The sequence below is a fragment of the Silurus aristotelis genome (assembly GCF_946808225.1).
Source record: "Silurus aristotelis genome assembly, chromosome: 1".
NCBI classification, from domain to species: domain Eukaryota; kingdom Metazoa; phylum Chordata; class Actinopteri; order Siluriformes; family Siluridae; genus Silurus; species Silurus aristotelis.
In genome coordinates this window covers 12,087,387-12,101,736 of record NC_139574.1, presented here as the reverse complement: position 1 = coordinate 12,101,736, position 14,350 = coordinate 12,087,387, and the positions used below count along the sequence as shown (strand labels likewise).

Genomic DNA, 14,350 nt, shown 5'->3' with positions numbered 1-14,350 from the left:
GTGAATTGGAAAGCTGAATGCACCCCAGGCCTCCTCACCCTACATCAGCACCTGACTTTCCTGAAGTCCTTGTGGCTGAATAAACATAAATTTCCCTAACCACGTTCCGAAATCTAGTGGAACATCTTTTCTAAGAGAGTGGAGGTTATCACAACAGGAAATGGGGACTAAATGTGGAGTTCGATGTTCAAAAATACATAATCTTATAATCCGGTGTCCACAAACTTTTGGATGGATGGATGGATGGATGGATGGATGGATGGATGGATGGATGGATGGATGGATGGATGGATGGATGGATAGATAGATAGATAGATAGATAGATAGATAGATAGATAGATAGATAGATAGATAGATAGATAGATAGATAGATAGATAGATAGATAGATAGATAGATAGATGTTTACTAAACCAGACTGGTTGCTACTACTGAAGAAACAGCAAAGCCACTGTATTTTGTCTGATGAAAAACATGCGTGCACTTAACACAAGTGTTTTATGTTTGAGCGTTCTCTTTTTTCCGCTCCATGGACTAAATGTCCTGTTTTGTCCACTGCATGATTTCTATCCCAGATGGTTTCACTCTAAAATCATTCTGTTTGGATTAACACTACTTTGTTTACTACCGTTCAAATTTTGCCCTTCATCATGACCCGTTTCTTTGTGTTTTTCTCCCTTTTTTGGGTTTGCACAGACCAATGGCAATTCTACCTCAGGTTAGTTTTTTAAATCCTGCTGATTTTCTGTCCCTTTGATTTCTAGACGGTTTATTGTAAATGTTTGAGCTGACATGACATAAAGAAAAGCACCATTTTTAATGAACAAAATAACAAATGTCATTACATACTATTTTGCACTTAATTCTCATTTTCAATGAAACAATCATTCTCCTTTTCAGAGCTTTAAACTAATAAGCTCAGTACTCTTGATTTAATTTGTTGCTTTCCCCATTTGTCTCCTAAAGAGGGAGCCAGCTGTTCAACATCTGGAGCCAAAGGGGAGAAGGGTGAAAGGGGTCTTCCTGGCCCTCCAGGAACAACAAGTATGTCACTTTCTGAATATAATATTGTTTATAGGGTATCTCACAAAAGTGATTACACCGCTCACATGTCCTATTCATCATGTTCATGTTTTTGTCTGCATCTAAAAAGTTTGTGTATCTATCTATTAAATCAGTTGTAATTCAGTACTTTAAGTAAAATTCTCTCATACTGAACACTGGATGTTTAACATGGCACCTCATGGCAAAAACTCTCTAAAGATTTGAGAATTAGATTGTTGCTCTTAACAAAGACGGCCGAGGCTATAAGAAGATCAGTAACACCCTGAAACTGAGTTACAGTACGGTGGCCAGGGTCATACAGAGGTTTTCCAAGACTGGTTCCAAATGGAACAGGCCCTAGAAAGATCGATCAAATGAGTCCTCATGCTGTGCATCAGGTATAGAAGCTGGCTTTAAAAACAGACACATGAGAGCTACAGCATTGCTTTAGAGGTTTTTCAACATGAAAATGACCCAAAACACACCACCAAGATGACAACTGCCTTGCTGAGGAAGCAGAAAGTGAAGGTGATGGAGTGGCCAAGTATGTCTCCAGACCTGAAACCCATTGAACACCTGTGGGGCATCCTCAAGCGGAAGGTGAAGAAGTGCCATGGATCTAACATTTAGCAGCTCCGTGATGTCATTATGGAGGAGTGGAAGAGGATCCCAGCAACAACCTGTGCAGCTCAGCGCTCTCTATTTCTATAGTATTGTCTCTGGAGAACAATATAATATAATAATAAAATAGTTGCTGAAATGTGAGGTGTACTCACTTTTGTAAAATACTGTATATACCACAGAATTAGGTTTCTTTTCTTTTGTTTATTTGTTACAGTGCATTGCTTTTAAAAAAAATTGTTTATTGTCCCTTTTTGTCCCTTTCACAGTTACAATGCTCGGTGCAGGCTCTGTGGTGAGTTAGGCATCTAACACATATCTCATTTTCTTTAATGGATGTCACAAGTTCATGACTAAATGAAAATGTGTTAGAAGTCAACCTGCATAACACCCTGTGTTTTGTCTGCATTCACTCTGAAAGCACTTATGTGTGTTATTTTACATGTGCATATATAGGGAGACAAAGGTGACTATGGCCTCCGAGGTGAGAAGGGAGAGAAAGGTGAAGCTGGGATGCCAGGTGCACCAGGGCAGCCTGGAACATCTGGGGTGGTGGTCAGTAAACACACACACACACACACACACACACACACATACACACACACACACACACACACACACACACACACACACACACACACACACACACACACACACACACACACACACTTCACAAAAAGAGAGTGAGAGGGCCAGGTTATATTGAGGAAAGTTGTCCCCATTGTATTATTCTCATGATAAGTTGTCATTTTTGGCCACACACACACACACACACACACACACACACACACACACACACACACACACACACACACACACACACACACACACACACACACACAAACCAGCCAAAAATATGTTAAAAACATAATGTATAATGTATAATGCACAAACATACAGATAGATAGATAGATAGATAGATAGATAGATAGATAGATAGATAGATAGATAGATAGATAGATAGATAGATAGATAGATAGATAGATAGATAGATAGATAGATAGATAGATAGATAGATTGATTGATTGATTGAACTTAACAGGCACACACACACACACACACACACACACACACACACACACACACACACACACACACACACACACACACACTTTTATGCAACATTACATGTGTCTTGTAAATCAGATAACCGTATAGATAATTCCCTTTTGAAAACACTGATCTTTTCTGATAGATTGATTGCATGTTCTTGTATCCCCTTGCCTCACTCTCTATCTCAATTCACATCTCTTTGATCATTCCCATCTCAATTTTTTTTCTGTTTCGTTCTCTTGTCTGCCTTACATTTTTTCCTCCTTGTCTCTGCCTCCCACTTTCAATCATATTTCTTCATTTGTGTATTTTTCTTCATCATACTCACCCAGTTTTTCTCCACTGTATGCTCGTTTGATCTTTTTTTGTGACTTTGGAAGTTTATGATTGATTCGCCTTTGTAAAAAAGAAAAAAATATAATAATAAAAATTGCCTTGATGACAAGCTGTCTTACATTTTTTAAGTGGTCCGATGCCAAATGTAATTATAAATGGATGGAATGAGAAGCCTTTTTTTGGAGATTAAAAAGATTTCTGCAAAACAAATTTAAAAAATAAGGTTTAACCCACTAGAAAAATAAGAGCAGATTGCACTTGGTTGTGTGGGTCCCATTTGCTTCATGAATTCGCATTTAAATGTTGTAACAAGCAGCAAATTAATAGCCCCTGTTGTACTGCTGTCAGAGAAGGGAAACTCCTGGGTGTACTATCAGCATGAAAGAAGTTTGTTCTGGTGGTAGGAGCTGATAATTAAATCATAAATTCTTGATGATTTGCTACAAAAAGTAATTATGAGCATTTAATTGTAATTGTTTTTGATTTTATCTAAAGGGACCAAAAGGTGATTCAATCATTGGGCCCCCTGGACGTCCAGGACTTCAGGGGCCACCTGGTTCTCCTGGGATTGGGAGACCTGGTGCCACCGGACTCCGAGGCCCTCCTGGACCTCCTGGCTATAGCTCTGGTAAGAGGTTTTTAATAAAAGCACAGCATTGTTTTTAAGTTTCAGTATTGAAACTGATATCTCAGAAGAATTTTTTTAACTGTCCACCTGTAAACCATTTAAACTGTAAAGCATTAGTTTTTCTACTGATAATAAGTGTTTTATGGCTAAAGCACCATGATTTATGATTTATGATTGATAAAGTTAACAATTAAACTTTCAGTTGCTAGGTCCACAGTCAGATTTCTCACTTTGTTACATACCCCAATAAATATAACCCCAATTTAAAAAAACTTGGGACACTGGGTAAAATGATATAAATCCACTCTTTTTACAATAAAACAAAAACATCAAATGTATAAATTGAAAGTATATATACAATTTAAAGAGAAAAATATGGTCATTGTGAATTTGATGGCTGCAACAGGTCTTAAAAAAGTTGGGACAGCGCCATGTTTACCACTGTGTAGCATCACGTCTTCTGTCCGTATACATCTGGGAACTGAGAAAACCAGTTGCTGACTTTTGGGAGAGGAATGTTGTTCCATATGTGTTTGATACAGGATTCTAGCTGCTCAACAATTCTGGGTGTCCTTTGTTTTTGTTTGATGATGTGCCAAATGTTTTCAAATGGTGAAAGGTCTAGACAGCAGGCAGGCCATTTCAACACACAGACTCTTCTACTAAGAAGTCATGGTATTGTAATAGATGCATTTAGCATTGTCTTGTTCAAATACAATGTACACAAACCATGTAGTTGAGTTACTCTCCTAAATATCACTCCAGTAAAAGTAAATGCTCCCTTTAACTTTCCTTTGATTACAAAAAAATTTTTGCCTTCAAATGTACTTAAGTATCCTAATTACTATAATTTATTATGGCCATAATGTTTCTATTATCATTTTTGTCACAAGTCTGGAAATGAACTCAGTTTATGTGAAAAGACTCTAATGTTACTCTTAGCATCTCTTAACCGATCTATTAATAGAATGATATTAATGAGTCAAACACTGATTGATATCTATAAAAAATTATCGTGAGCCCAAAACCTTCTTTTCAACTATTTAAAAATGTCACACAAATAAGTCCATGGGTGTTGTTGCAAGTGAGAATCAGGAGTTTTTTTCCATAATTTATTCCTCTCAAAATGTTCTGCTTGCTGTTGAACTGACCATGAACTGTATGTTCGTGCCACCAAGAGGCAATCAAAACACGATCAAAACAGAGCATGCGCTCGACCCTGATTGGTGGCTTGGTGTGCTTAATCAGTTATGTTTTTATTCACATATAAATTAAAAGGAACAACTGATTTTGCTAAATGTAATTGAGTAAAACGTAAGATACTTTACTTTGAAATGTAGTGAAGTTAAAGTAAAAGTCTCCCCAAATGGAAATACTTCAGTAAAGTACCGTCAACCACTGCCTGTATATACCATTCAGCATTGATGGAGCCTGTCCAAGCTGCCCATTCTACAGGCGAAAATGTACTCCTATATCGTTAGAGATGCGGCTTTTTGAACTGAGAGCTGAAAAAACAGGTGGTCCCGCTCCTCTTTAGTCCGGAGGATATGGTGTCCATGGCTTCCAAAAAGAAATTTGAATTTGATTCCTCTGACCGCAGAACAGTTTTCCACTATGCTTGAATACATTTTAAATGAGCTTTGGCACAGAGAGGGTGGCAGCGTTTCTGGACAATGTTCACACACGCCTACTTCTTTTGCATTATAGAGATTAACACTGCATTTGTGGATGACATATCAAACTGTGTTCATGGACAATGATTTTTGGAAATGTTAATAAACTATGCAGTGATTTTCATTAAAGAATCATGATTGTTTTAAATGTATTGTCGCCTGAGTCACCACAGATCACGGGCATCCAATATAGATTTTTCGCCCTTGTCCCTTGTGCACAGTAATTTCTCCAGATTTTTTTGATGATATTATGCACTGAAAATAATGAGATAAAGAATGAACATTATTATATATTATATATTTATATAATATTATATACAGTATATTAATGTTTTACTAGCTGCTTAATTTTAATAACACTTGTTCAGACTTATTGCCCTCTCCCAAATTTGTTGAGATCTGTTATAGCCATCACATTCAAAATTCACATTCGTTCTTTAAAATAGTACATTTCCTCAGTTTAAACATTTGATATGTTTTCTATGTTCCACTGTGAATAAAATATTGGTTAAAGAGATTTGCAAATCATTCCATTTTGTTTTTATTTAAATTATACCGTGTCACATCTTAATAAAAAATTATGAATGACTCTTTAATGGGTTAAACTTCCCTCTAGGATGCTGCTGATGATGATGCATGCTAATATTGAGGCACAAGGTGCTCTCTTACTGGCAGCATCAGATTATTCTGTATCTTAATAACAGGCGGATGCTAACGTGTTCTTCACTTGTTTACAGCTGCTGCAATACCTGGTCCACCCGGGCCTCAAGGTCCTCCTGGTCCACCAGGACCAGCTGGTGGTGGCTTTGGCTCAGTGAGTGACACTTATCATCACACACCAGTAACCTACACACTGTGGGCTGTATTTAGATAAGTTACATGCTCATAGGTATCAGCTAATAGATATGTCGTATACATTTGAATTTAGAACTAAAGTCCTACACACTACTCAGACCTTTGCAGAGGAGTTGTAAAGAGGTTTAGCTGGATAACCTGGAATTTAAGTCTGTTTTGCTTTTATAATTTGTTGACAGTTCACAATTTCTATTCCACAGTCATTTGTCTGTGCTTAAAGACAAGTTCTTGTATTGAAAGATGGTTATTGTAAAACTATCTTCAATGCTTCTAAGAAAAATCAGGCAACCTTAAAAGCATGAACTACATGCAGGTATCTGAATAAGTCACCCAGAGAAGTAACAGCATTTTTAGGTTACTGAATGTGTTCACTTATTACATGTTGGGTCTATAGAGCTGTCATAACTAATATACAGTACAAAATATTGCACCTCTGTTCTGTGGCCATAATGAATGCATAATGATATTACAGATAAAGAAATACCCTACTCTTTATGCCATGAAGTCATATGTGGTCGAAGTGGGAACATTGTCCATGGTTACAGATACGGGTAAACTCTACATTAAGGTCCAAGGAGGCTGGAAAGAGATTCTGGTAATATAGAATTTTTCTTTATTCTGTTACACATATATTCTGTATCAGTCACAATGTCTTGTGTTGGGATGTTTTTGGTAGATTATTTTGCTGACATCCAGTCACTGTTTCATAGTGCAAAGTGTGAGTCATGAAAACTGTTAGAGAATGAAGAAATATTTTCTTATGTTTTGTTTTTCAGCTAGGGGGGTTGATTGAGGTGAATTCTCCTGCTGTCCTTTTACAAGATGATGTAAGTTCCAGCATACCATCTTTTCTAGAAAACCGCATTTGACAAAATGTGTTTTTGTGTGAAGCCTGCAGCAAAAATTACAAACCTCCTTAGGAGCAATTTCCGAACACCTTCAGGTGCTGTATATTTATTTAACAAATGTATGCAACTATATCTTGGGACCCTTATCCAAGGAAGAGACACATATGAGCTCTTGGATATGAATCATTATATCAGTCTTTGTTCTGAAACGTTTCTGGAAAGGTTCGTGAGGGAAACTGGTGAGGGAATTAGAGGTATTGCATTAGGAGACTTTTGAAAGGCATGCAAGAAAGACCTTCATGCATCATGTTAAAGGGATGTTGTGCTTGGAAAAGGATTGGCACAATTTGTAAAGTAGATGGAATTTTGAAGAAGGAGGAATTTTCTAGAAATACTGAAGCAACACCTCTAGACTTTAGCCAGAAATGTCAAATGTGGCTGGATTTGGTTCTTCTATCAGGGCAGTGATTGTAACCAAAAAAAGTTGTAACAAAATGGTTTAGAGACACCAAAGTAAAAGCTTTGACGTGGCCACCCCAGAACTAAGCATTTATGGAATAAACTGAATAAACTAGCTCTTAGGCCCACAAACCTGACTGAGTTACATCAGTTCTGTCAGGAGAAGTAATCACAATTCCAGCGATATAACATGAAAAGCTACTTGAAGCATTTAAATAAAAATTTAAAGGCAATGCCACCAAATACTAGCTGTGTGTATCTAATGTGTACATTGGCCTAAACTCAAGTCAAGTCAAGTCAAGTTTATTTCTATAGCGCTTTTCACAACAGACATTCTCAAAGCAGCTTTACAGAAATCAACAGTCAAGGTGAACGGTGTGCATTTATCCCTGATGAGCAGCCATGGTGACTGTGGAGAGAAAAAACTCCCTTAGATGTTATGAGGAAGAAACCTTGAGAGGAGCCAGACTCAAAAGGGGAACCCGTCCTCATTTGGGTGACATCAAGAGTTTGATCATAGCTGTACTTGTAGGTTTACTCAGTGCCCAGGTAAACATGTACCGTAGAAGCTACATTTGGCAGTTTTTAAGGTGAATGTGCTGGAAATGTTTAATATATAAAACAAATTTAAAATATATATAGAATTTTTGCTATGACTGGTGATTACCACATCCTCTTTCATTGCTACCTGTTCTTAATTTTGGCTTTCACATTATATCAGAATATTGTTCTTGCTATGGACCGTTTCGGGCAGATATGTGATGCAGTGATTTAATGGTAAAAATGTAGAGTTTAAGCAAGTATACTATGTATATAGTGTGTATATAATCATTCTCTAATCCTTTTTAGGCTCGGCCTTTAATACTGACTCCTCAACTCAGCAATACTCCTAAAACTCACACAGGAAGTGCGGTAAGAATGGCGGTTTTTCTCTAAATATACTTTTTTTTACAACTATAAAAATACATGATATTGTTATTTGTTATGGTTTCGTATGAAGTTTGTAAGGGGAAAAAATCATTGGTTTAGATTTAGCTGGTATTTCTGTGGTTTTCGAGTATCCCGTTTTAGACTATAAATGATGGTGCTGTCCATCCAGTGCTGTTATAGAACATCCCGGCCAGTCTAGGTTTATTTCAGTGGTTAGCTCAATGGCAGGTCCATTTGAAAGATAGATCATTTAAAGCAAAAAAAGAGAAAAGACAAAGAGAACGTGACAAAAAGAATCTTGCTGTGTTTAAGCACAAGAGAGCTATTTTGTGTTTTTGTGTGTTGGTATGTTTAAAATCTTTTGTTGCATCTGATCACAAGTGTACAGTGCAAATGTTTACACCTCCTTAAGCAACATTTACAAAACCTTTTATTGGAAAAGGCACATGTGAAATAGTTATTGGTGTAATGTACATAAATAGATTATTTTAATTTTTTTAATTAAAATAAAAAAAATTTTTGCCTTTGAAGGAGAAAATGAAAGTACTGTATATGGCGTATACATTGTCCTGTTCAAGTACAAATAGCACAAATTTAAGTAACTGAAATGTAGGTTTAGTGTATTTCGGTTTGAATGAAAGTCTACAAGATCTGGTAGATATCAATTTTATTTTCGCCAAGATTTAATTTTCTGACCAACCCTTACTTGTTTTAATGTTCAGCCCTACTATAGGCCACTCTTTTGTGCAGTGTCCACAATATATTTGTTATAACTCTGCCAGATGTCATACCTAATTTAGATCAGATCCGAAGCTTTAGATGGATATAGTAAAATTTTGTATTATGTTCACTATTTTTTAACTATTTCTATTTTTGTATTTATTTTTTATGTGAATTTGAAAGTGGGGTAATCGTTTTTATTTTTTGAAACACTTTTTGTCACGTATAATCCATAGAAGCATCGACTTTATGTATATTTATTATTCGCTTTATTGTATATTAGTGACTTATACACATGTTTGGTATAGTGGCTGTATGGCATCTGATTGATTCAATCCAAACCATGACTGTAAAGATCTGTAAAATTTTTCTTTTTAGATTTCAAGCTGAATTTCAAGTTCAGCTTATATTCGTCACACACATTACCATACATTTTTTTAATAACTTGTTTTGTGACATACAAAATAATTTAATAAAAATGAATTATTTTAAGTATTAAAATAGTATAAATTGAATTTACAATACAGTAAAATAAATAAATAAACAAAATGTGGTGGATGCATATGGAGAAACAGTGTGACAAATATTTATATACTAGATATATCACATGCTACATAAAAGGTATCTACAGTATACATATATAACATACTTTATGTGTGTGAAAAAAGAACAGCTGTTAATACAACACAAATGTACACTGAATTTCATGTTTGATTAGAAGACTCATCATTTGTTTAAATGTGTCTTACAGCTCAGATTGGTTGCTCTAAACACACCACTGACAGGCGACCTGGGCTCCATCCATTCAGTTAATAAGCAGTGCAGACTACAGGCTCAGGCCATGGGCATCAGAGACGACTACAAGGCTTTCCTTTCTCACCACTTACAGGACCTGATTGACATTGTGCAGTTGCCCTACCGCACCAGTTTACCCATCGTTAACCTCAGGGTGAGACACTTATCTTCTCTGATATGTAGATGTGTTTTAGGAGGGAGCAGTGTTCAAAAGCAGTAAAAAAAAAAAGTCTAGCAGATGTTTCTATTAGGAGAATTTAGAATATACTTTCCATTTCAGAGCACATTAAATAAAGTGTGTATCCTATTCATGCAGGGTGAAGTCCTCTTCAAGAACTGGGAAAGTATCTTCTCCCATCATGCTCTCCCTGCTGGGATCCCTCTCTACTCTTTTGATGGACGAGATGTGATGAGTGATCCTTTCTGGTCAGTTACTATCCAAACACCTAGTATTAATTTATCACTGCAGCTTTGATGGTCTGGCGCAGAATACCGTATTTTTCGGACTATAAGCCGCTACTTTTTTCCCACGTTTTGAACCCCATGGCTTAAACAATGAAGCGGCTTATTTATGAATTTTTTCTGGGTTTTTCCCGGTTTCACAAACTTCAAGCCAAAAAACTGAGCAACATAACATTAGAGCAATTACATTTCCGAACGGAAACGAAAAAATGGACCTCACCTGTGTTCTGAGCTGCAAGACTTCGGGAGAAAAACGTTTTTTTTTAATGCACGACGATGCCAAAAGAAAAACTTCTTTTAGAAATAGTTGTGGAAGGAAGGAGGAAGACAGTGAACAATGACTTTCTTGGTAGGCTACTGTTTAGATACAAGCCGTTGTAGCGCGTTGAGTCTGGGTGAAGGGAGAGCTCGCTAACTCCAGTTGCAACACAAATCATATAAGCACAGACAGGTTTCCAAAACTCGTGCTTTTTTATTTTTTACACGATCTTGCATGTAAACTATGACAAAAGGACTTGTTATTCCCATGGGAATGAGATGTTCATTGACAGAAATTACTTTTGAGAATAGGATTTTGAATAAAGTACAGGCTTTTGCAAGAAATCCAATGTGTTGCACTTATGATTCAAGAAATGTTCCGAAGTGACTGAAAAAAATAAGTATTAATAGAATTCATTGTGTTTAGTACTCCTATATTATTTGGAGTGCTAAACAGATTTATATACCTACAGCAGGCATTATCCATGGACTCATCTATTGCAATTTCAGTGCGCTTCCCCTAAAAAAAAAAACTAGCTTACCCAGCCACAGGCTTGGGCTGCACTTAGCCGTTTTTCCACCGGTGTATTTTACAAATATCTTTGCCAGTTCTTCCTCTGTTTATGACTATTTATAACCCTGAGTGGTAAAGATAGCTACTCGTACCACACATCTGTGGCTGCTGTGACAGTGGAACTGCAATTGTGGTTAGCAATTCGTCTTTTTAAAGCTGTTTGTGAAACCTGATTTTTTTATGCGATATGACAGCCACTGTTTTAGTAAGTTGGCTGAAATGGGTATGGTGTTGTGGATATCTGGGAGCATCTTTTATCAACTACGAGAAATGTGTTATTGTAGGCTTTCGTAATTAATGCATAGAGTGCATGTCTTGTATTATCAGAAAATGTACCAATGTACCATTGAAAGTGGATTATGGATTATGATAAATTGACAGCACTCCATTTTATTCATTGTGCATTGTTATGCCAAAGATTTTTACTGTTTAATATTACTGTGTGCATGTAAGGATGTTAGTGAACACCATGCTTCTTCAGTTTTTTGGCTAGGTTTATATAAAAAAAAATAAACTTCACACTCGTATTCAAAGAGGGGTTTATTTATGTGTATTGAGGAGGCAGTTGCTTTCTGTGGTCAGTCACTGGTTTCACGCCCATGTCTTGGCAAGATAACCAGCCCACTGGACTGAACCTCTAAGTTTGATTGATGCGTTTCAAGAAACCTTTGGCCACAAGGGGGCAATAATAACACTTTCAACGGTATCCATGGAAAACGTGGTAAATCAACTCACAACATTCAGTTCAGGCATGAAAGCCAGACAATTTATGCCTTAAAAATCCAATTTAGGGACCTAGATTATAGTTTATATAAGGATTGTTTGTTATGTTTTATAAATGTGCATGTATTTCTGTACATTGCCTGTTTAGTTTCAGATTTACAGCTGCACATTTCATACATCAGCCACAAAGTCAAACTTTCAGCATTTTGTGCATTTGACTTTTTGTCTAGACATACCGCATAAATAAATCTTAAAATCAGCGTATATGCAGGTTTTCTTCTTTCTAATCAATACACTGTCATAACAGTACTTCAGTACATTTCTTTATTATCATACTGTGTCTTTGCAAAATATGCTCATTACAACAATCTATCTGATGCTAACATTGTATATTTATTGAGATTATATGATATAATTCAGCTATGTTGTTATTAACATGCTAGTTTACAGTGAATGTTTAGAAATAAATCTTTGGGTCTTTGTGAAAGTGGCAGTTTTTGCTTTTGCATCTTTTTCTGTGCATCTTTCTTGTGTATTTACTGTCACTCAAGTATTTATTTAGACATTTTTAGTTTAAAACAATTTAAAAAATAAAAATTCAGGGTGTAAAAAATGCAAGAAAACATATATGGTCTACCATATCATATAATCAGTTGCAATTTGTGTTTTCTCTGCATTGACACTCATATCCTGTGTACAGATAGAGTAGAGACTGAAATGGGATCCCTTGTGATCAGTACACAAGAATGCTGATAGTGCTACCATTTTTACCAGTGCTTTTTTGTGAGAATCGTTTTTTAAACCCCTCTGGCTTTGGTTGCACCAATTTTGGGTTTAATTCTAACTACAGATACACAAACACTGTTTATTCTTCACATTCAATGTGTGTTTCTCTGAATTTGTAAAAATCTGTTTGTTTTTCCTGGCATTGTCTCTCTGCAGGCCACAGAAGGCCATATGGCATGGATCCTCAGAAAGAGGAAGGCGTCTGGATGATAAGAACTGCGAGTCCTGGAGAGCTGGTGATATGGCCATCACGGGCCAGGCTTCTTTCCTCTACAGTGGCCTGCTGAATCAGCAAACCCGTAGCTGCTCCAACCAGTTTATCGTTCTGTGCATCGAGATCAACCCTGACCACAACACTGTCGAAGAACTTAAACGGGCACAATATCGCCACAGGCGCTGGCATCATAGATATTAACTTCTACACCAGCAAACCTCTGCCATCAACACGTCAACATTTCAAAAGGTGTAAATATCTGTATGTTGATGCAAGGCCATATCATTAAAAAGCTAATGAACCATCAGTGAGAGCCATTCTCAGGTTTTGAGCACATGGACATTTTGTAGCAAAGCTATTTCTCTCACAGTGTAAAGCCGCATGATTACAATGTTTAAGCAGAGGGGTGGCCTCCAATCCCTACAAGTCATTTTGATGCACTGTATTTTTGGTTTTAGTTTATTTTTTTGTTGTTTTGTTTTGTTTTTTTTCTCGAAATTCATAGATGTCTTTTTTTTTCTACTTCACATCAAATTTTCATTTCGAGTAGCTGAGGATGTGTCAGTATTTAATTTAATTTCAATGTTCTATTTATACCTGACCGCACATAATCTAAATATGTCCAAAAAATGAGGATAAATATGTAATTTATAGTTTCACTTGTTTAGGTGATATTTGCTCCTGCTTCTTGCCTCTTTTATGAAAGAAGAATTTCTATAACATCTATGTTGATAAAATGATATTCCATTTTTATGGTTACTGGAAATGTGACTGCAGTTTCTTTTTCCATGCAGCGATCAAGTCCATTTTCTGTTGTTTCGATTTTTAGGTCAATTATTTGATATCAGTGTTTAGAGGTAAGAAGTAAGGAGTATTCTTCATTTTCACTGGTGCTTATTGAATAAAATCTCTTTTCCAAATATATTGTTTATGATGTGTGTTACATACATAGATTTCTTCAAATGAATACCAGTAGAGCCTGTTTTTAAAACGTTAATTAACGATATTATTTAAAGGCACACCTTCACTCTAAATACACAATATGGACAAATGTTTGTGGACACCTGACCATAAGATTTGTATGTGATTTTTGAAACTTTCAAGCTTCTGGGAAGATGCTCTGCTAGATTGTGTAGTGTGCTTGTGGAGATTTGTGTTCAATCAGCGACAAGACTGTTAGTAAAGTACTGATATAGGGGGTGCAGTCAGCATTTCATTTTACCCCAAAAGGGTTTAATAGGTTTGAGATCAAGTTTCCACAACTTCAGCTATGTGTGCAGTAAAGTGTTAATAAATGCACGTTTTTATCTGTTCTAAATGTACCTGTAATTAATACTTTTCACGTTTTTAATAATCTAATCAGCATGGGCATA

General features: G+C 36.3%; 1 protein-coding gene across 4 annotated transcripts in view; it reads left to right on the top strand.

Annotated features, from left to right (window-relative positions):
• Positions 1–13,899, top strand: part of col15a1a (collagen, type XV, alpha 1a) — a 94,189-nt gene extending 80,290 nt beyond the window's left edge. For all 4 annotated transcript variants that reach the window (XM_083544701.1, XM_083544700.1, XM_083544699.1 and 1 more), the window contains 12 exons: positions 695–716; positions 965–1,042; positions 1,933–1,958; positions 2,120–2,218; positions 3,548–3,680; positions 6,091–6,167; positions 6,681–6,803; positions 6,985–7,035; positions 8,365–8,427; positions 9,917–10,114; positions 10,277–10,386; positions 12,920–13,899. In XM_083544701.1, coding sequence (XP_083400827.1) covers positions 695–716; positions 965–1,042; positions 1,933–1,958; positions 2,120–2,218; positions 3,548–3,680; positions 6,091–6,167; positions 6,681–6,803; positions 6,985–7,035; positions 8,365–8,427; positions 9,917–10,114; positions 10,277–10,386; positions 12,920–13,178 — 1,239 coding nt within the window. In that variant the 3' untranslated portion in view covers positions 13,179–13,899. The remainder of the gene's footprint in view (positions 1–694; positions 717–964; positions 1,043–1,932; positions 1,959–2,119; positions 2,219–3,547; positions 3,681–6,090; positions 6,168–6,680; positions 6,804–6,984; positions 7,036–8,364; positions 8,428–9,916; positions 10,115–10,276; positions 10,387–12,919) is intronic.
• The last annotated feature ends 451 nt before the right edge of the window (positions 13,900–14,350 follow it).